We start from the raw sequence: 19,959 nt of genomic DNA on the forward strand, positions 1-19,959 counted from the left end.
ATGCGTGGGGCAGGGAAGATGTCCCCTGGGGCCAAGCTGCGGTGCCTGGTACCTCCCCCTACCCTCGACCTATGGGCGCTGGACCTTTGGAGTACCCCGGGCCAGGATCCTTCCGAAATTCCCCAAGGAGGGACACTGCACTTTGCCGAACTGTCTGGACCGCCAACAACTCCCAATTTGTTTCCTTCTGAAGGAAGCCCTCCAGGAAGACCTTTTCAGTGCCCCCTCCCGAGCCATACACACGAGCTGCGCCTTTCCCAGCCGAGAGCCCAACCGCCACCAGCAGCGTCAGCAGTAACAAAGCGCCTAAAGCAACCGGGAACTTGTTCTCGAGATGGATCAGATGTCTTGCCACCCGGAAAGACGAGGACCTTAGGAGCCTGCGGGCGACTTAGGCCGTTCCCTGGGTCAAACTGGCACCAGACCGATGTTCCCAAAGATGAAGTGCTGGAGCAGTCACCTCACTGGGACCTACCAGACCCTCCGGCTCCCCTGCTTGCCCTAGAAAAGAGGACCCGGAGTTCTGCATAGTATTTGTTTTTCACTAGCTAGGAAGGGATGAAGACTGAGGTGGGAGAATAACTTGATTCCAAGAGTTCGAGGCCAGTCTGGGCAACATAGTGAGACCTTGCCTCAAAAAAAAATTTTTTTAACTTACAAAAAGAAAGGGATGACAATAAAACGGACTTCACCAAAGCAGTATCCCACACAGTATGAAGTTATAGGCCAAAATTTGTATTTTAGGATTCCCCATCTTCTGTGAGACAAAGTAACAAATGTAAGAAGCCAGACTTGCTCAATTCTGCTTGGCAACATAATTTCACAAAGCCTCTGACTCTGAAGTCTCTGGGAAGACCCTTTGAAGACAAAAGAGGATAGGGCACACAGTCAACCATGTCTCTTGCCTGAGTCACTATATTCCCTAAAAGATAAACGGGCTGGGAGCGGTGGCTCACAAACCTAATCCCAATGCTTTGGGAAGTCAAAGAGGGAGGATTGCTTGAGGCCAGGATCCAAGACCAGCGAGGCAACATAGCGAGTCCCTGTCTCTGCAGAAAAATTTAAAAATTAGCTGGACTTGGTGGCATGCACTTGTAGTCCCAGCTACTCAGGAGGCTGAAGCAGGAGGATCGTTTGAGCCCAGGAGTTGTAGGCTGTAGTGAGCTATGATTGCACCACTGCACTGCAGCCTAGGCAACAGAGTGACACCCTGTCTGTAAAAATTCATAATAATAATAGTAATAAAAGATAAATGACCCTAGTCCTTGCCTTTTCTTGCACATAAGATGATGTCTAACGGGGTTAAGGATGTTGCCTCTATAATCTATAACCAAATGTACTCTTACACCCAAACTTTTATGTGATTCTGCTTTAATGTAACTTGTGAGCAAATTTGAGGTAACTGCTGAGCACATACTGAACCCCCACTACCTGTATGTAAGCTGTAGATTAAAATAGCGTCAGAGCAGTCTGAACCTTTCTATTTAAAAAAAATAGAAGTGAGACTGGGTCTCACTCTGTCGTCCAGGCTGGAGTGCAGTGGTGCGATCTTCACTCATGGTGGCCTTGACCTCCCAGGCTGAAGCAATCCTCCTGCCTCAGCCTCCTTAGTAGCTGGGACTACAGGCATGCGCTGCCATGACTGCCAAATTTTTGTATTTTTTTGTAGAGATGGGGTTTTGTCATGTTGGCCAGGTTGGTCTCAAACTCTCGGGCTCAAGCAATCCACCGATCTCTGCCTCCCAAAGTGCTGAGATTACAGGCATGAGCCACCACGCCCGACTGAACCTTTCTAAAGGGCTGCTTGCTTTTGGTCTATAGACCCGAGTCTATAATCCTCAGTAAGATTTCTGATTACAACTTTTCTCTAGTAAACATGCCTAAAACTTGGAAACAATCTTTTCTGAAGTGACTCTTCTGTTCTCATGTTGGTCTTTGAAAAAGTCTCTTCTTGCCTACTTAGGTAATGTAACACTGTATATATAATACAAAACATTTTCAGACTTTGTCCTGTATTCCCAGACCTCACCACTCCGCCTCCTGACATACCTCCAAGAAGCCATCATAATGTATTCTTCATTGCTGCATTCTAAGGTGCAGAGCTATTTTAAGGTGGCCAGGCATCATATATCTCCTGCGGAATTGAGCTCTATTTTCTGTTGCTGTCCCTGTATTTGCCCCTGCCTCCTCTCCTCCCTCATTTCACTTAGTAATAATCTCAACCTAATAGCCAGTCCCACATCCTTCAAACTGATATCTGGCAAAAAACATCATGGGGTAAACAATGGAAAGACATATAAATCAGCTTTAAGGTTAGACACTTTCGATCCTTTAGGGTTTGAAGCAAGGCTGGTGACATACACAAACCTTTTCATAAATCATGATTATCCGCAATGCCTTATTGGTTTGTATGTAATGAAGGGAAAAGTGAAACATTTTAGGCAGCAGTAGCAATTCTGTTACCTGTGGAGAGGTCATTCCCTTATAATCCAAACAATGAATGAGACTGCATTGACTGAGAGGAATTCATGCATGTTTGACTAGAAAGCCAGGTAAGAACTGTCAGTGGGAACCAAAAACCTGACCCTGGAGGGTTCAATGAGTCACTCTGGATGTCACTAATCATGGACTTGGAATTACAAAAGGTGAATGGCCCAGTTACCTTTCTTGTCTCAGAAAGATACTGCCAAGAATCAGGAGTGGGGGACAGAATTGAAGACAGATTTAGGAATAAGGGGAATCCAAGGCAGGGAAAAAAAACTTTCCTGCCTCAGTTCTAAATGTAGGCTGAAGCCTCCTCCTCCTATGTGGGCTTCTCTTCTCCCTATAGCTTTGGATAGAATGGACTGGGCTGGGGAAGTGAAGGGAAGGGAGATGTCCAGGCTGACAAGGGTCCCACCTTTAGTAACACAATAACCTCCCCCAGCTCTTCCAGGGATCACTGCTAAAGAATGGGGACTCATCTCATCCTCACTGTAGATATGTTGATGCTCCATCTCTAGTGAAAGCTTTCTTTCCCTTCGCATGAGTGAGACATTAGCAGAGCTGACCCTCCGGAGCCATGTTTTACTCTATAGCAAGCTTGTTCAACATGTGGCCCAGGACAGCTCAGCTTTGAATGCGGCCCAACACAAATTCATATACTTTCTTAAAACATTTTGAGACTTTTTTGTGTGATTTTGCTGTTGTTATTGTTGTTCATCAGCTATTATTAGTGTTAGTGTATTTTATGTGAGGTACAAGACAATTCTTCTTCCAATGTGGCCCCAGGGAAGCAAAAAAATTGGACACCCCATTCTATAGCTAAGGAATCTAAAGTTTCAGAGTCCTTCCCTGCACAGACTCACCCAAGGCATGGGAGGAGCCCCAGCAATGTGTTAACGCAATTGTAGGCTTTTGTAAAAGTTTGACAAAATATATTTAAATGGTAATTGGTTAAGATTGAGGTCTCCTAGATGACAGGTTGATGGGGGCAGCAAACCACCATGGCCCGTGTATACCTATGTAACAGACCTGGACGTTCTGCACATGTAACCCAGAACTTAAAGAAAAATTTAAAAAAAGAGAAATTTTTGAATCTTAATTTTTATTCTGCAATATGGATGTAGAAGTCAGTAGAAAAACCCAGCATATTGATAATTTCACATTTCTTGACTAACCTCAAACTTAAATGAACTAAAGTTTACTTTTTTTTTTTCCTCCTCTAGTTGCTTTCACACTTTTAAAGATAGTAACCAAATTATTCCTCTGAGACATTTCTGGTAAGATGTATATCTTTACTGTTGGATTGTTTAACAAACAATTAAGCCTAGAAGTTATTTGAGTACATACAGGTGTAAGAATGATACAATGGAATTTTGGGACTGGGGAGTTGGGGGGAAGAGCTGGAGGGGAGTGAGGGATAAAAGACTACACTTTGGTTGCAGTGGACACTGCTCAGGTGATGGGTGCACAAGAATCTCAGAAATCCCTACTAAAGAACTTATCCATGTAACCAAACACCACCTGTTCCCTAAAACCTATTGAAATAAAAAAATTTTAAAGGCAAAAAAGAAAAAAAAAGATTGAGGTCTTTTTCATTTATGATTTCACCTCTATCACATGTCTCCTTTTGTCAGGTGGCAATGGAAAAGCCATGGACATTTTGGGATTGGCAATGGGAGTTGGGAATACAATTTTTTTTTTTTTTTTTTTTGAGTCAGGGTCTCACTCTGTCCCCCAGGCCGAAGCGCGTTGGTTCAACCATGGCACACTGCAGCCTTGACCTCGCCAGGCTCACGTGATCCTCCCACTTCAGCTTTCCAAGTAGCTGGGACTACAGGCACACCGCCACAGCTGGCTAATTTTTTGTATTTTTTTGTTGCCCAGATGGGTCTCAAACTCCTGAGCTCAAGCAGTCTGCCCACCTTGGCTTCCCAAAGTGTTGGGATTACAGGCATGAGCCACTGTGCCGGATGGCAATACATTTAGTGTGGGTTTAGTAGGTATACTTAAGTGATTTGCAGTTACTTCTGTGACTAAATTATCCCCATGTAGTTATAATGTTATGAACTGAACTGTATCCCCCCAAAAATTCATGTTAAAGTCTTAACCCCTAGTATTTCAGAATGTAACCGTGTTTGGAGATAAGATCTTTAAAGAGGTAACTGTGTTAAAATGAGGTCTTTAGGATCCGGGCGCAGTGGCTCACACCTGTAATCCTAGCACTATGGGAGGCCAAGGCGGGAGGATCACTTGAGCCCAGGAGTTTGAGACCAGCCTGAGCAACACAGCGAGACCCCGTCCCCTGTCTCTACAGAAAATAAAAAATTAGCCCAGTGTGATGATGTGTGCCTGTAGTCCCAGCTACTTGGGAGACTGAGGTGGGAGGATTGCTAGAGCCCAGGAGACTGAGGCTTCAGTGAAACATGATCGCACCACTGTTCTCCAATCTGAGTGACAGAGCGAGACCCCATCTCAAAATAAAATAATAAATGAGGTCTATAGGGTGGATTCTAATACAGTGTCACTGGTGTCCTTATGAGAGGAAATGTGGACACAGTTGTGTACACAGAGCAAAGAGCGTGTGAAGGCACAGGGAGAATATAGCCGTTTAGAAACCAAGGAGAGACCTCAGAACAAAGCAACTTCCCCAACACCTTGATCTTGAGCATCTGGCTTTCAGAACTGAGAAAATAAATTTGTTGTTCAAGTCACCCAATCTGTGCTATTTTGCTATGGCACCTCTAGTAAACTAATACGCATAGCTTCCAGAAATAATGTCACCAATTCGAATAGTATATGGCATTAGTTATTACAAATTTGAAACACTACGTTTGACAAAAATCCTAAAAAGTTGTGACATTATCACTTACAAGGTGTGAAGATAAAATTTTTGTAAATTATCAAGAATTTTTGCCGGGCGCGGTGGCTCAAGCCTGTAATCCCAGCACTTTGGGAGGCCGAGGCGGGCGGATCACGAGGTCAGGAGATCGAGACCATCTTGGCTGACACGGTGAAACCCCGTCTCTACTAAAAAATACAAAAAAAACTAGCCGGGCGAGGTGGTGGGCGCCTGTAGTCCCAGCTACTGGGGAGGCTGAGGCAGGAGAATTGCGTGAACCCGGGAGGCAGAGCCTGCAGTGAGCTGAGATCCGGCCACTGCACTCCAGCCTGGGCGGCAGAGCAAGACTCCTTCTCAAAAAAAAAAAAAAAAAAAAGAATTTTTAAAATGTGGCCTGGTACGTGGCTCATATCTGTAATCCCAGCACTTGGGAGACTGAGGCAGAAGGATTACCCTGGGCAACACAGCGAGATCCTGTCTCTCTCTCTCTCTCAAAAAAAAAAAAAAGGCCGGTCGCAGTGGCTCATGCCTGTAATCCCAGCACTTTGGGAGGCCAAGGCGGGTGGATCACAAGGTCAGGAGATTGAGACCATCCTGGCTAACATGGTGAAACCCTGTCTCTACTAAAAATACAAAAAATTAGCTGGGCGTGGTGGTGGGCACCTGTAGTCCCAGCTACTCAGGAGGCTGAGGCAGGAGAATGGTGTGAACTCAGGAGGCGGAGCTTGGAGTGAGACAAGATTGCACCACTGCACTCCAGCCTGGGCGATGGTGCGAGACTCAGTATTAAAAAAAAAAAAAAAAAAAGCTGTGGTAGTGCATGCCTGCTGTCCCAGCTACTTGGGAGGCTGAGGTGGGAGACTCACTTGGGCCCAGGAGGTTGAGGCTGTAGTGAGCTGCACTCCAGCCTGGGTGACACACTGAGACCCTGGATTAAAAAAAAAAAAAAAAAGGTGGGGGATTTTTGAAATATGATCAATCTTTCTGGAAAACTGAATTACTTTTCTCTTTAGGAAAACCTATTTATCATATGAAAAGGCTATCAGAGCAGGCAGCTTAAAAAAATTGTAGACTAATATATAGGTTTGTCAGGTAGACAATTTTTGACAGCTTTTAAAAAAATTATTCGGCCGGGCGCGGTGGCTCAAGCCTGTAATCCCAGCACTTTGGGAGGCCGAGACGGGCGGATCACGAGGTCAGGAGATCGAGACCATCCTGGGTAACACAGTGAAACCCCGTCTCTACTAAAAATACAAAAACTTAGCCGGGCGAGGTGGCAGGCGCCTGTAGTCCCAGCTACTCGGGAGGCTGAGGCAGGAGAATGGCGTGAATCCGGGAGGCGGAGCTTGCAGTGAGCTGAGATCCGGCCACTGCACTCCAGCCTGGGTGACAGAACGAGACTCCGTCTCAAAAAAAAAAAAAAAAAAAAAAAAAATTATTCGTTGACAGCTTTTCTCATTCTAAAACAAATATTCACGTTTTTCCCCTAATCTTGTATTTATTTTTCTTAAAGGGGGCTCCAAAAGTTACACATTTCAGGCACCCAAAAACCTGGATCTACCCCTGGGACTAACCGAATGGATATGGGGAGTTTCTGGGCCATTTGGGGAAATCATACTCCAGTACCCTGGGCTCTGTCTCCTAAGAAATATCAGAGCTGGAGGGCTGATTAGTACGAACTGCAATGATTGAGGATTTCGGATAGACTTGGGATAGCAAAAGCTGCATTGAAGGTTAGTGGAGAAAAGAGTTCAGACACACCTAATCAAAAATGTGAGAAGTCTGCAATGAGGTTGGGGCCACAGAGACCCTGGACAATAAGCCATGGAGGGAACCCACTTACCTCTCCTGGGGTGTCTGCTCCTCATGCTGATTCTGCTTTTCAGCATATCTTGTTTCACTTACAACACTTACTGACCAGTAAGTGCTCTGTGCCGACATCACAACTTGGCCATTATGATGTAATGAGGAGGCATCTGTTATTCTCAGGGTAGGGCTTCCCTAGTAGGAACATTCTAATTACTTTGAGGGTAATTGGATTCTTTCATTATTCAAGTGATGTAGAAGTCAATCCTGTTAGAACTTAATCTTTTTCAAGGACCTCTTCCTTGTATAATGGATCACTCCATTCTGAATTAGGCAGACATCCTTGCTTTTCCTTTCCATATTTCTCCTCCTCCGCCTTGGGGGGTTGCATTTGGTAAGTGCTTTGCTCTTCCATCCAGCACTTAAGGAGTAGAATGTAGGCCGGGTGCGGGGGCTCAGGCCTGTAATCCCAGCACTTTGGGAGGCCGAGGGGGGCGGATCACGAGCTCAAGAGATAGAGACCATCCTGGCCAACAGGGTGAAAGCGTGTCTCTACTAAAAATACAAAAATTAGCTGGCCGTGGTAGTGCACGCCTGTAGTCCCAGCTACTCGAGAGGCTGAGGCAGGAGAATCGCTTGAACCCGGGAGACGGAGGTTGCAGTGAGCCAAGATTGCATCACTGCACTCTGGCCTAGCCACAGAGTAAGACTCTGTCTTAAAAAAAAAAAAAAAAAAAAAAAAAAAAAAAAAAGGCCGGGCGCGGTGGCTCACGCCTGTAATCCCAGCACTTTGGGAGGCCGAGGCGGGCGGATCACAAGGTCAGGAGATCGATACCACGGTGAAACCCCGTCTCTACTAAAAAAATACAAAAAATTAGCCGGGCGCGGTGGCGGGCGCCTGTAGTCCCAGCTACTCAGGAGGCTGAGGCAGGAGAATGGCGTAAACCCAGGAGGCGGAGCTTGCAGTAAGCCGAGATCGCGCCACTGCACTCCAGCCTGGGCGACAGAGCGAGACTCCGTCTCAAAAAAACAAAACAAAACAAACAAAAACAAAACAAAAAGCAGCAGCAGAATGTAATTCAGATGGCCTCCTTAAGGAAGGATTCCCCCACCCAAGGAGAAACGCAGGGCTTTCCCCAAGCTCTTCCCTTTAACTCTTGGTTAAAGCAGTTGGTACTGGGTTCCAGAGAAGAGCTGGGCCTTGGTAAATTTCCCACTACCCAAAATGATGATAAGATCCCGTTGGGAGTGTCTTACGTCAGGCCTGCTTGAGTCCTCCAAAAATCCTTCCTCTCGGCGTTTGCATAGCCAGAGGGCACTCCAGTAGAAAGAGAATAGGACTTTTAGGAAATAAGGTAGCTCTCTAACCAGGGCCATTTCTAGCTCCCTGAGCTCTAGCTGAAGAAGGGGAGTAAGTAAGGAGGTCTCTCTCACAGTCTCACACAAAGCAGACTGCTCACAAATTGACGGGAGGTAAAGCACCCAGGAAGCAACTGGCTACAAAAGCTGCTCCAGCCGGGCGAGATGGCTCATGCCTGTAATTTCAGCACTTCAGGAGGCCGAGGCGGGCGGATCACGTGTGGCCTGGAGTTCGACACCAGCCTGCCCAACATGGCAGAACCCCGACTCTACTAAAAAAAATACAAAAACGGCCGGGAGCGGTGGCTCACGCTTGTAATCCCAGCACTTTGGGAGGCCGAGGCGGGCAGATCACGAGGTCAGGAGATCGAGACCATCCTGGCTAACACGGTGAAACCCCGTCTCTACTAAAAACATAAAAAATTAGCCGGGCGTGGTGGCGGGCGCCTGTAGTCCCAGCTACTCCGGAGGCTGAGGCAGAAGAATGGTGTGAATCCGGGAGGCCGAGCTTGCAGTGAGCCGAGATCGCGCCACTGCACTCCAGCCTGGGCAACAGAGCAGACTCCGTCTCAAACAAACAAACAAAAACTGGGCGTCCGGCGCAGGGGCTCACGCCTGTAATCTCAGCCCTTTGGGAGGCCGAGGGGGTGGATCATCTGAGGTCAGGAGTTCGAAACCAGCCTGGCCAACATGGTGAAACCCCCGTCTCCACTAAAAATATAAAAATTAGCCTGGCGTGGTGGCACGCACCTGTAATCCCAGCTACTCTGGAGGCTGAGGCAGGAGAATCGCTGGAACCCAGGAGGCGTAGGTTGCAGTGAGCTGAGATGGCGCCACTGCACTCCAGCCTGGGAGACAGAGCAAGACTCCGTCTCAAACAAACAAACAAATAAGCAACAACAACAAAAATTGGGCAGCCACAGTGGCTCACGCCTGTAATCCTAGCACTCTGGGAGGCCGAGGCGGGCAGATCACTTGAGGTCAGGAGTTCAAGACCAGTCTGTCCAACATAGTGAAGCCCCGTGTCTACTAAAAAAAAAAAAAAAAAAAAAAAAAAAAAAAAAATTAGCCGGGTGTGGCAGTGCGTGCCTGTAGTCCCAGATACTCGGGGACTGAGGCAAGGAGAATCGCTTGAACCTGGGGAGGCTGAGGTTGCAGTAAGCCGAGATCGTGCACTGCACTCCAGCCTGGGCGACAGCAAGACTCTGTCTCAGGAAAAAAACCCAAAAAACAACACACACACACTCCCCCCGACCTCCCACAAAAACTGCTCACAGGGTGCGCCCTCTACTGGAGGGTGAAGAAACCTCGTCATTTCAGGCCTGGTACTGTGGTACTCCCTGAAATTAGACATTATCAGACATCTACTGAACTGATTCGCAAACTTCCCTTTCAGCATCTGGTGTGAGAAATTGCTCAGGACTTTAAAAGAGATTTGCCCTTCCAGAGTGCAGCTTAGTGGTGCTTTGCAGGAGGCAAGCAAAGCCTATCTGGTTGGCCTTTTGAAGACACCAACCTGTGTGTTGTCCATGCCACACGTGTAACACCTATGTCAAAAGACATCCAGTTAGCATGCTGCATGCGTGAAGAATGTACTTAAGAATCCATTATGATCGGGGAAATTTCATTCTCAAAAAAAAAAAAAAAAAAAAAGTCTCTGCTTCCTGTTATTGGCAGTTCTGAATGTTAGATTTTTTTCCCCCATGGGGTCAAAAGGTACCTAAGTATATGACTGTGAGCAGAATAGGAGACAGAAGTCAGGTATTGTCAGTTTTTCAATTTTCATGTGTGTGTGAATTTTTAATAAAAATGTGGGTGGGGAAGTAAAGCATTAATGCAAGTCAAAATGTTTCAGTGGTTCAACTTTATAATAATTATAAGCAAACTTACTAAATTTTTCTGGACACACACGCAAAAAGAAACAAGGTGACCAAGAAATTGAGTCAAGGAGGGAATCTTGCTTCTGAGTCTCTTGCTGCCCTTAGCCCCAAACACACAATACTTCTGAATATCTTATTACATACTTTCTTTTCATATTTCAACTTTATTTAAAATGTGAGGTTTTATGTCCAGAAGGGAGGGCAGTTGCCCATGGAAATCGAAGTGAGGCACAATACTATTGGGTTGAGGGCCAAGTGCACAGGATTGATTTGGGGAGATTCACATAGGAAATTTTCATTTCCTCCCCAGGTTAGCTATTCAGTGGATGGATTATTCAGTCTTTTTAGCAAGGTCACTGCTCCTTAGCAACATCAACAAAAGTGCCAAAGTTGGGGACACAGAAAATACTGTCATTGTCTTTTGTTTCTCTTTTTCGCCTGGATGGGGAAAGGAATGGAAACTAATAGCAGAAAATGAAACATTTATGTTATCCCTTGCCATGGAAAATCATGGGTTTGTGTAGAGACCTCTTTCTTTTTTTATTTTTATTTTATATATTTTTTGAGGGTCTCACTGTCACCAGGCTGGAGTGTAGTGGTGTGATCATAGCTCAGTAACCTCCAACTCTTGCGCTCAAACGATCCTTCTGTCTCAGGTTCCCAAATAGCTGGGACTACAGACGTGTGCCACCATGTCTAGCTAATTTTTTAAGTTTTTCTAGAGACAGGGTCCCACTATGTCGCTAAGTCTCAAACTCCTGGGCTCAAGCAACGCTCCTGCCTCAGCCTCCCAAAGTGTTGCGATTACAAGTATGAACCACTACACCCAGCACAGACCTGTTTCTTAGCCTGGGAATGGGATGTGATAAGGAGGCCTGAGTTTAAGTCCCATCTTGAGCTGCACTAACAAATTCTATGACCTGCTAGAGTAGTTTCTCACCTCTGGACCTGTGTTCTCATCTGTAAAGGAGCCTGGAGCCAATGATGTCTGAAGAGAAGCCTTTTCAGGTCTGATTCTGTGACCTGCAAACTGTAAAGACCCCAACAGGCTCCAGAAAAACATAGCAGTTAGAAACAAGGGAATGTAGGTGTTCGATGGAAAACCGAGGAGCTAGGGCTCACAATGAAATGTTTTTCTACATTCACAAAGAAAAACAAACAAAACAGGACGGAAGCTATGGGACAGGTAGGTGTAGGAAGATACCTGCAGTCTGGATGAGAGGAATGGGCAACAGAGCTGGATTGCCTCAAGGACCCAAGCCTATGACCTTGGTAGTGTTTTCTCTTACAGCACTTCCCAGTGCACCGCTGACATGTTATATTCCAAATTGCTCCTGTTCATACAGTCATGAGCCGTCAGAGGAGTTTCCACCATAACGCCTAATGTGTGACACATTAATAGGGTGGCTGAAGATTCCGCTAAACTTCTAGCGTTCCCTGTGTCAGATTAGACTGCACCTGGCTGGGAGAAAGCAGTGGATGCAGCTCTCTCCTAGCACACTCAGCTTTGCTTACTGGGGGTATGAGAAATACAGATGGAAGTTTTGGAAGAGCAGTGCAAGATGGAAAGGGCATACTGAATAATCTTGGTTGATTTGCAGATGGTGGGGTTTGTGGTAGTGCTGAATCAGCTCAACCCAACGCGAGGGAAAGCCAGGGGGTTGGGAAAATCTCAGTGCTGAAGTCCTGGGAAAGGAGTACACACCAAAGGCATCAGGGCAGGGAATCTCTCCAGAGAGCCACTCAAGAAATATTAGTTTCTTCCCTATTTTACAAGGTTTGGTAGCACTGATAGTTATGTAAAGTCAGGTTCCAAGGAGACACCCTTTATTTGTGTGCATAAGAAAGTAGCTCAGCCAGACCCAGCCCTGAGGCAGTGGGGAAACTAACAGCTTACCCAAGCCTTGGGGCAGCTCAATATGGGAATAATCAAGACCAAAATGTTGTTCTATAAAGCTGAGACTGGGGGGAGTGAGCCAGGGTACTTCTCAGAGAGAAAGAGCTTAGGGAACAGGATTATCATTAGCATTCTGCCCACAGAGTTGGCACTTACCCAGTAACATCAGGATTCCTAGAAAAGGCCCAAGCACAGACCCTCTAGCAGGTGTCTCAGTCATGGACCCAACCTAGTGGCAACAGTAGGGGGTTTATCTGTTCAAGGCCAGTGGGGGAAGAGGGAGGGAGGTGGCACACCAACAGGTGTGGAGCGCTGGCTAGGGCCAGGAGACAATTCCAATGTATGGAAAGGCTAGAGTGTAAGTAGGCAGGTGAGGGGGGTCCCGTGCTGATGGGACACTGACACAGGAGACAGCAGCAAACTCCTTTAAGTCACAGATGAAGCTTGGGGGCCCCCCGTCTTCTCCAAGGCAGTCCAGAAGATTGGCAGGATGGGAAGGCAGAGCACAATCAGAAACTATGGTCTTTTCATAGTAAGAGATTATAGCAAGGTTTTTAATTTTGTTTTAAAAGAGGAAAAAAATATAACATCATGGTTACACAGAGGCTCTGGAGATTCCCTGGGTTCACAATCCTACTTCTGCCATTTACTAGCTGTGTGATCTTGAACAAATCACTGAGCTTCTCTGATCCTGTTTCCTCATCTCTAAAATACAGATAATGATAATGTTCTACTCATAGGGTTGTTTTGGGCATGCATGCAAACAAAACAGATTTTATGATCGAGTCATAGTTCTGGAAAGAAAAAAAAAACAGATTTTAGCACACAAGTATTAAGTAAATGTGAGCCCTCACTATTGTTAATACAACATGGCAGTGACACACATACATTAGACAAGAGATTATTACAAACTGAGCCTCCACCCAGTCTCCCTATTATCCTCCCGTGGGCTCCTAATTGATGACTAAACAGTGCATTGCTGGGTGGCTTCCAGTAGTTTCTTTCTTCACTTTGCTGCAACTTTGAACTGAAGGTGATCCATGTGGTACATGACATTCTTCCTGTTTTCTTCACAAGGATGATGTTTAAATGGGCATTTGTTTGAGGAATGACTTGGAGGGTTCCTCTCTTTCAGTCATCATTTCTCAAAGACTAAGGTTGTGGACAGGAGGGGCATGGTAACGAGCCCCATATTCTATTCTTTTTTTTTTTTTTTTTGGTACGGAGTCTCACTGTCACCCAGGCTGGAGTGCAGTGGCGCAATCTCAGCTCACTGCAACCTCCATCTCCCTGTTAAAGTGATTCTCCTGCCTCAGCCTCCTGAGTAGCTGGGACTACAGGCATGAGTCACCATGCACGGCTAAGTTTTGTATTTTTAGTAGAGACAGGGTTTCACTATGTTGGCCAGGCTGGTCTTGAACTTCTGACCTCAAATGATCCACCTGCCTCAGCCTCCCAAAGAGCTGGGATTACAGGCGTGATCCATCGCACCCGCCCCCACACTCTATTCTGAATGCATGTATGGGCACATGTGCATGCCCGTCCCCCTTCACTCAGTAATAAGGAAGAAGGGGAACCAGAAATTTCTCTTTGAAAAATTAGTAACAGAAATGGGTGTGGAGAGTTGGTTACCTGGGAGATCCTTGTTCATTTGTAACATCAGAAACTGCTTCTTTTCCTCCTTCTCTCTTCTAGAAGACTGTCAAGGAGCCCGAGTGAGGAAAGTAGACCAACCACAGTCTTGGAGAAAAGAAAATAGGGTTTCCATCCCTTCTGGAGGGAGAAGGAATAACAGAGATGAACAAGAATGAAGAAGGAAACAAATGGAAATAGACAAAATGAAGGTAAATGCCCTGTATGTTAAAAGAAAAAAAGTGATGAGAAGGGAGAGACACAAGGAAAGAAAGAGAGAAGCAAAGAGGTTAGGAATAGGGTAAGAGAAAAGGAAAAGCAGCAACCAGCAGAGGAATCACTCCCCTGTTAAGGTTAACCAGGAGGAGAGACATAAGGCATGAATGTGAGTGGGTATGAGAGTCCAGCTTTCCCACTGTACTTGCTCTGGTTATGGAGCAGACTGCCATCTTCTGGTGCCATTTACTATTCAAGTTGCTTAGGTGTTTTATTTGTTTGTTTTGTTTTTTTACAACCAAGTGGATTGATTGAAATGTTTTGATTCTTCATTTGAAATGTTTCTATTCCACATGCCCATTATCTTTTATCCCCACAAAAGCCCCTAACATTGTTTCCTTTAATCTTTTGGGTTCTCAAGCATCATTTTCACCAAAAGAGATGTACCTATCCACAGTTGTCTCAGAGCATGGAGGCTGAAAGTCTGTGAGGGCAAGAGCAAAATGGAGCAGATGATGGGCTGATGGTTGGTTATGGGATGCTTCGTGGGCTCTGGAACATCTGTGCCAAGAACTGGAGGACCCATCCTCGGCCCCAGCCAGACGCTTGGGGTACTATGTATTCTGAACCATAGCACTAGGTTGCAAAATGTGGCTTCTAATCTATACTCTGCCATGTACAGATCACAAAATATCATACAAGGAGCCTTAAAAGATCATCTAACCTAAATCCAGTTTTCCAAGGAAAAAACTGGGGCACAAAGAGGTGAAGTAACTTGCCCAAAGTTATATAGTCAGGGAATTCCTTTTCGGAGACAAAGGAAATCAGAATAGTCATTTTCCTGATTCACCGTCCCTCGACAAACAGTCCATAAAGTGCTTGGAGGTTATTAAAAGGCACTCCAGAAAGGTAAGGTTGGCATTTTCCTGGAAGCCCCTGAGTGTACAACCCCTGAGGCACCACAGTATTTGGCTATAAAAACAGGTCTGGAGTTGCTTTGGCCTCCATTTTAATCCCTAAAGCTGCCTGGAGGCTGGAGCTCTGATGGCTACCTGTCATCACTCCCCAGCCAGTCCGGACACTGCAGCCAGGAACTGTCAGAGGTGACAAGGGAATCCCGTCCTAATGCCAAGGACCAAGGAGCAGTGGCCAGGTTCCTGGGATTAAGCAAGGCAATTATGGCTGAGTTAAAGCTAGGATGGGTAGGACGGGGGATCTGAGGTGGAAAAGGTGGGTAAGAAGAGGGAATGCGCCAGCAATCTAAATGACTTCGACTGGGTGGGCTACTTCACATCATACCTCCTCCGTCTCCAAAAGGTTCTTAACCTTCTTCAACTGCCTAAGCCTGATGGACCGCCTCCCTTTCTCCCAGTGCCCACTCACTGAAGGGAAAGCCACCACATCCCCATTCTTTTCCTTTTTTTCTAATCCCTCCGGTGCCGTTTCGGGTCTCCTTCCTCCCACAGTCTGGGTCCCTTTCACTCACATCCAACCAGCTTTTAACACCCGGATCTCCCCGAGCTTCGTTGGTTCCGCCCACTCCCCCGGCCCCCCCCGCCCCCACGCCCCTGATTTCCCCACCCTTCTTGCCCTCCCCGGCTTGACTCCCTTGGACTGCTCCCCACCAATCCTGGTCTCTCCTATTCCTCCCCGCCACATCGGGTCCCCCAGCCCCCGGGTGCCTTTGGTGTTTTCAGCCGTCGGCCACAGGCGCCTCGTCTCAGATAAAGTGGATCCAGCCCTGGGGCTCCGGGGCTCCGCCACTGCCCGGGTGCTCGGGCCCACGTAGAGCATAGTCACGGCCGCCGTTGTTGTCCCAGAACTCGTGACCTGTCACACGGTAGCGCAAAGCGAAGAGCAGGGCGCCCCCAATCGGCGGCGCGGGCAGGCGGAAGGCGAAGCGGTCGGCGCGCGGCGGAGGCGGGGCCGGGCCGGCGTAGGCGGCGGGCGCCTCGCGTTGGCTCCGCCAGCCGTCGGCACTCCAGCGCACGCTCACGCGCTTCTCGTAGGCCAGGTCCAGCACGCGCGCGCTCCCGGCCACGCCCATCGGGCCCGCCTCCGCGCGTTCCAGGCAGATGCGCTGCGCCTGCAAGCGGGCGGCGAAGCCGGGCTCGCTGGCCGGCTCCAGGGCGGCGCGCGCCTCCTGGAGGAAAGAAGAAGCGGGAGGAGGGAGTCCAGGGCGGAGAGAGGGGAGAGAGAGGGGGCGGTGTCAGAGCGGGGCACTGGGCCAATCAGAGGCCGACTCCGGCGTCCACGCCCGCAGAGTGCGGCCTCGCTGCCAGGGTGGCCTAGAGCCACTCGCAAATGGTGTACCCCAAAAGGGATGGGCAGGCGCAAGCCCAGGGATGGGATGGAGATGGGTGCTCTTTGGCAAATCCACTCCCACACGCCTGCTGCGGCCGACTGAGGGAGGTCCCCAGGAGGGGAGGTGCCCCCGCCGCCTACCTGGAGGCCGCGGGCGCGGGGCTGGCAGGGCGCGAAGTGGCGGAGGGCGTCCCTCTGCAGTTGGATCTGCACGTGGCGGGGCACCCGGGGCAGCTCACCGGGACGGAAGCGGCGCACGGCAGCCAGCTCCAACCCCAGTGCGTCGGCGAAACGCACTCTCTTGCGGGTGTCTGGGCTACGGCTGCGGGGCGCCCGAGCCCCGCCGCCTCCGGCTGGTGCTGAGCGGGCCCGGCGGCCCCGACTAGGTGCGTGAGCGCGGGATCGTGCCCCGAACCGCGTCCCGCCCTCGCCTGGCTCCTCCTCTGGCTCCTCCTCGAGGCTGGGCCGCTGGCTACGGTAGTAGGCGCGCTCCGTTAGCGCGGCAATAAAGCTCAGGTTGCGGGGAATATCGGTGCCCGGGGGCCGCTCACGGGACATGGCAGCCCCCTCCCCGGCGGGGCCAGCCCGCAGCGCCACCGCGCTCCCCTCTCTTCCTCTCTCCTGCCTGCACCGCGTCGGCGCAGAAGTCACTGGGTCCGCTTCTGCAGCCCCTCGCCACTGCGTACTCTCCTTGCAGTCACCTCCAGGATCCTCCACCTCCCGTTGCTTTGCCTCTCCTCTGTGACCACCTTTCCCTCCCTCTGGCCGTCAGCTTCCAGGGTCTTAGACTATCACATCCTGCCTCCTGCTAGCGGTCTGCTCTGAGCGTGCGCTCAACGGCACTCACCCTCCGGTTCCAAGGCCCTCACGGCCCGGTCCCCCCGCCCACAGCCCTCTCACAGGTGGCTCCGTTTGTCTTCGCTGCTGCACCGGGGGCGGGGACTCCACCTTTTCGGTCCCGAGTGAGGCCACTCAACATTTTTAAAAAAACACTCACGGGCCGGACGCGGTGTCTCACCCCTCTAATCCCAGCACTTTGGGAGGCCGAGGTGGGAGGATTGCTTGAAGCCAGGAGTTCAAGACTCAGCCTGGGCTACATAGTGAGACCCCTAATCTCTACAATAATAATAATAATAAAATGTAAAAAGTCCTCAACCTTTCCGGCATAGCATAGGAAAGGTTAACGCTGGGAAGAATAAAATAACCTTTCATTTTCTTGCAGGGGAAGGTTCAAAACGTCCAGCATGTGACTTTATCTTTGGGGTTCACTGTTTTCTGAAACCTAGGCTCCTGGTTTGGGCAGAGGGTGATGGTGGGTGCAAAGAAGAAAAGGTCATGAAAGCTAGGTAGAGTCTTTCAAATAGAAGGTGAGAATGTGGCACCCGAACTGAGAACTGCGGGAAGACCTAGCTTCTAGTGACCTTGAGCAAACACGGCATAACTTCTCTGGTAACTTCTCTGGACTCAGTGTTCGTGTGTGTGTATATGTGTGTGTGTGTGTGTGTGATGGAGTCTCACTCTGTCGCCCAGGCTGGAGTGCAGTGTCGTGATCTTGGCTCACTGCAACCTCTGCCTCCCGGGTTCAAGTGATTCTCCTACCTCAGCCTCCTGAGTAACTGGGATTACAGGTGTCTGCCACCATGCCTGCCTAATTTTTGTATTTTTAGTAGACACGGGTTTTCGGCATGTTGGCCAGGCTTGTCTCGAACTCCTGATGTCAGGTGATCTGCCCGCCTTGGCCTCCCAAATTGCTGGGATTACAGGCATGAGCCACCGCACCATACTCTGAACTCAGTGTTCTCGTCTATGAAAAAGTGGTGGAGTTCTGATTTCTAACCCAAGTGTAAGCCCTTTGAGGGCAGGGGCTTTATCTGATTCATGGTGTTTTAGTATATGGTAGGCATTCAAATTATTGAATGAACAAGCACTCAACATCTCTCTTGGAGTTGGGACTGTGGAATTCCCAACTACTGGGAGCTTCCAAGAAGGACAGACCTGGCTTTTTCCTCTTTCTTTCTTTCTTTCTTTCTTTCTTTCTTTCTTTCTTTCTTTCTTTCTTTCTTTCTTTCTTTCTTTCTTTCTTTCTTTCTTTTTCTTTCTTTCTTTCTTTCTTTTTCTTTTTTTTTTTTACATTAGTGGGAAAAAAAAAGTGAAGTGTTTTTAGTTTTTTTTTTTTCTAACTTTCCTACTGATCTTATATAGCACTTAATGTGCTAAGTACTGTTGTAAGGGTTTTGCAAATACTAACCCATGTAATACAACTATCAGATGAATAGAGACTATTATGCCTAGTTTAAAGATGAGAAAATTGAGGTAGGGGAGAGGACTCTTGCCCAGGGTTACATAGTTAATAATTGGGGAGGTGGGATCAGGACCTAAACAGTTTAGCTCTAGAGTCCACGCTCTTATCCACTTGGTTATATAAGATTAAAACATTTAACAATAATAGGTAACATTCTCAGAGTGTTAAAAGAGGGAATCTTAGGGTAGAAATGAAGTCTCTAAATTTAAAGCAGCAGGATAGTTTAACTGTAAAACCACAAGTGACTAAGTTGAAAATAAACCATAAGACACATGTTATCTTATTATTATACAACTCATTCCTGTTTACATGTATTCACACTAGTATTGACTGCAGCAATACTACTTAGCTAGGACTCATTTTTAAAGCAATATTGACTTTTTTATTTTATACATATATAGAATGCATGGATGTATTCTCTTCATATCATTATATATGATACAAAATATACAATGTATATATTGTATATATACACAATATAATATGTATATTATATATATGAATTAATGTATAATAAATCATACGTTACTTTGTATTACAAGCAAGCTGACCCAGGAGTTTGAGATCAGCCTGGGCAACATAATGAGATCCCCATCTCTATAAAAAATGAATTTAGCTAAGCATAGTGCAGCACACCTCTAGTCCCAGCTACTGGGGACACTGAGGTAGGAAGATTGCCTGAGCCTAGATGGTGGAAGCTGAAGTCAACACTGATTGTACCACTGCACTCCAGTTTAGGCCGTGGAGTGAGACCCCTGTCTCACAAACAAACAAACAAACCAGGAGTGCAAATGAAGACTTGGAGTAGGTTATTCTCTAAAGGGAGCAAGCTTGCTGGTGGCAGCCAGAATGATCAGGCTAAGAACAAAAAAGAAATAAGATTGGCTGAAAGGATACAGCCATAAAGGAGTGTAATAGGCTGTGTGTTTAGAATAGAGAATTGAGTGTGGACATGTAAATGGTGTGGATTCAGACTATGAAAACAGTATTGACTATGCGAAGGCAAGAAGTGATCTTGAAGCAATAGTGTCAAAGTTACAGCATGAGATGGGAGTCGTAGCTTCTTGCATATCAGTATATGTCTTTGGGCAAATCACTTAACCTCTCCAAACCTCAATTTCCTCATTCATAGAATGAGGATAAAACAGCATAAGGATTAGTGACAGGATAAAATATACATGTAAAAAAAGCACAGCATCTAATAACTCCTCAAGATATGTTTTTACTTTTTTTTTTTTTT

General features: G+C 47.4%; 1 protein-coding gene across 12 annotated transcripts; it reads right to left on the reverse strand.

Moving 5' to 3' along the window:
- Positions 1–12,789: 12,789 nt before the first annotated feature.
- On the reverse strand, positions 12,790–17,235 carry PPP1R3E (protein phosphatase 1 regulatory subunit 3E). 12 transcript variants are annotated; one of them, XR_010588368.1, is made up of 5 exons: positions 16,559–17,235; positions 15,796–16,256; positions 15,166–15,270; positions 13,898–14,005; positions 12,790–13,059 (listed from the first exon to the last, which is right to left on the reverse strand). XR_010588368.1 is itself a non-coding variant. In XM_073996992.1 (3 exons), the coding sequence occupies exons 1-2, from the start codon at positions 16,973–16,975 to the stop codon at positions 13,925–13,927; spliced, it is 531 nt and encodes a 176-aa protein (XP_073853093.1). In that variant the 5' UTR covers positions 16,976–17,235; the 3' UTR covers positions 12,790–13,059; positions 13,898–13,924. The 12 variants fall into 12 exon arrangements, 4 of the variants coding, with proteins under 4 accessions (XP_073853093.1, XP_045252123.1, XP_065404716.1 ...); XR_012415595.1 differs by lacking the exon at positions 15,166–15,270 and having other exon boundaries at positions 16,657–17,235; XR_010588369.1 differs by lacking the exon at positions 15,166–15,270.
- Positions 17,236–19,959: the final 2,724 nt, after the last annotated feature.

The sequence above is a fragment of the Macaca fascicularis genome, chromosome 7 (assembly GCF_037993035.2).
Source record: "Macaca fascicularis isolate 582-1 chromosome 7, T2T-MFA8v1.1".
Lineage (NCBI taxonomy): Eukaryota > Metazoa > Chordata > Mammalia > Primates > Cercopithecidae > Macaca > Macaca fascicularis.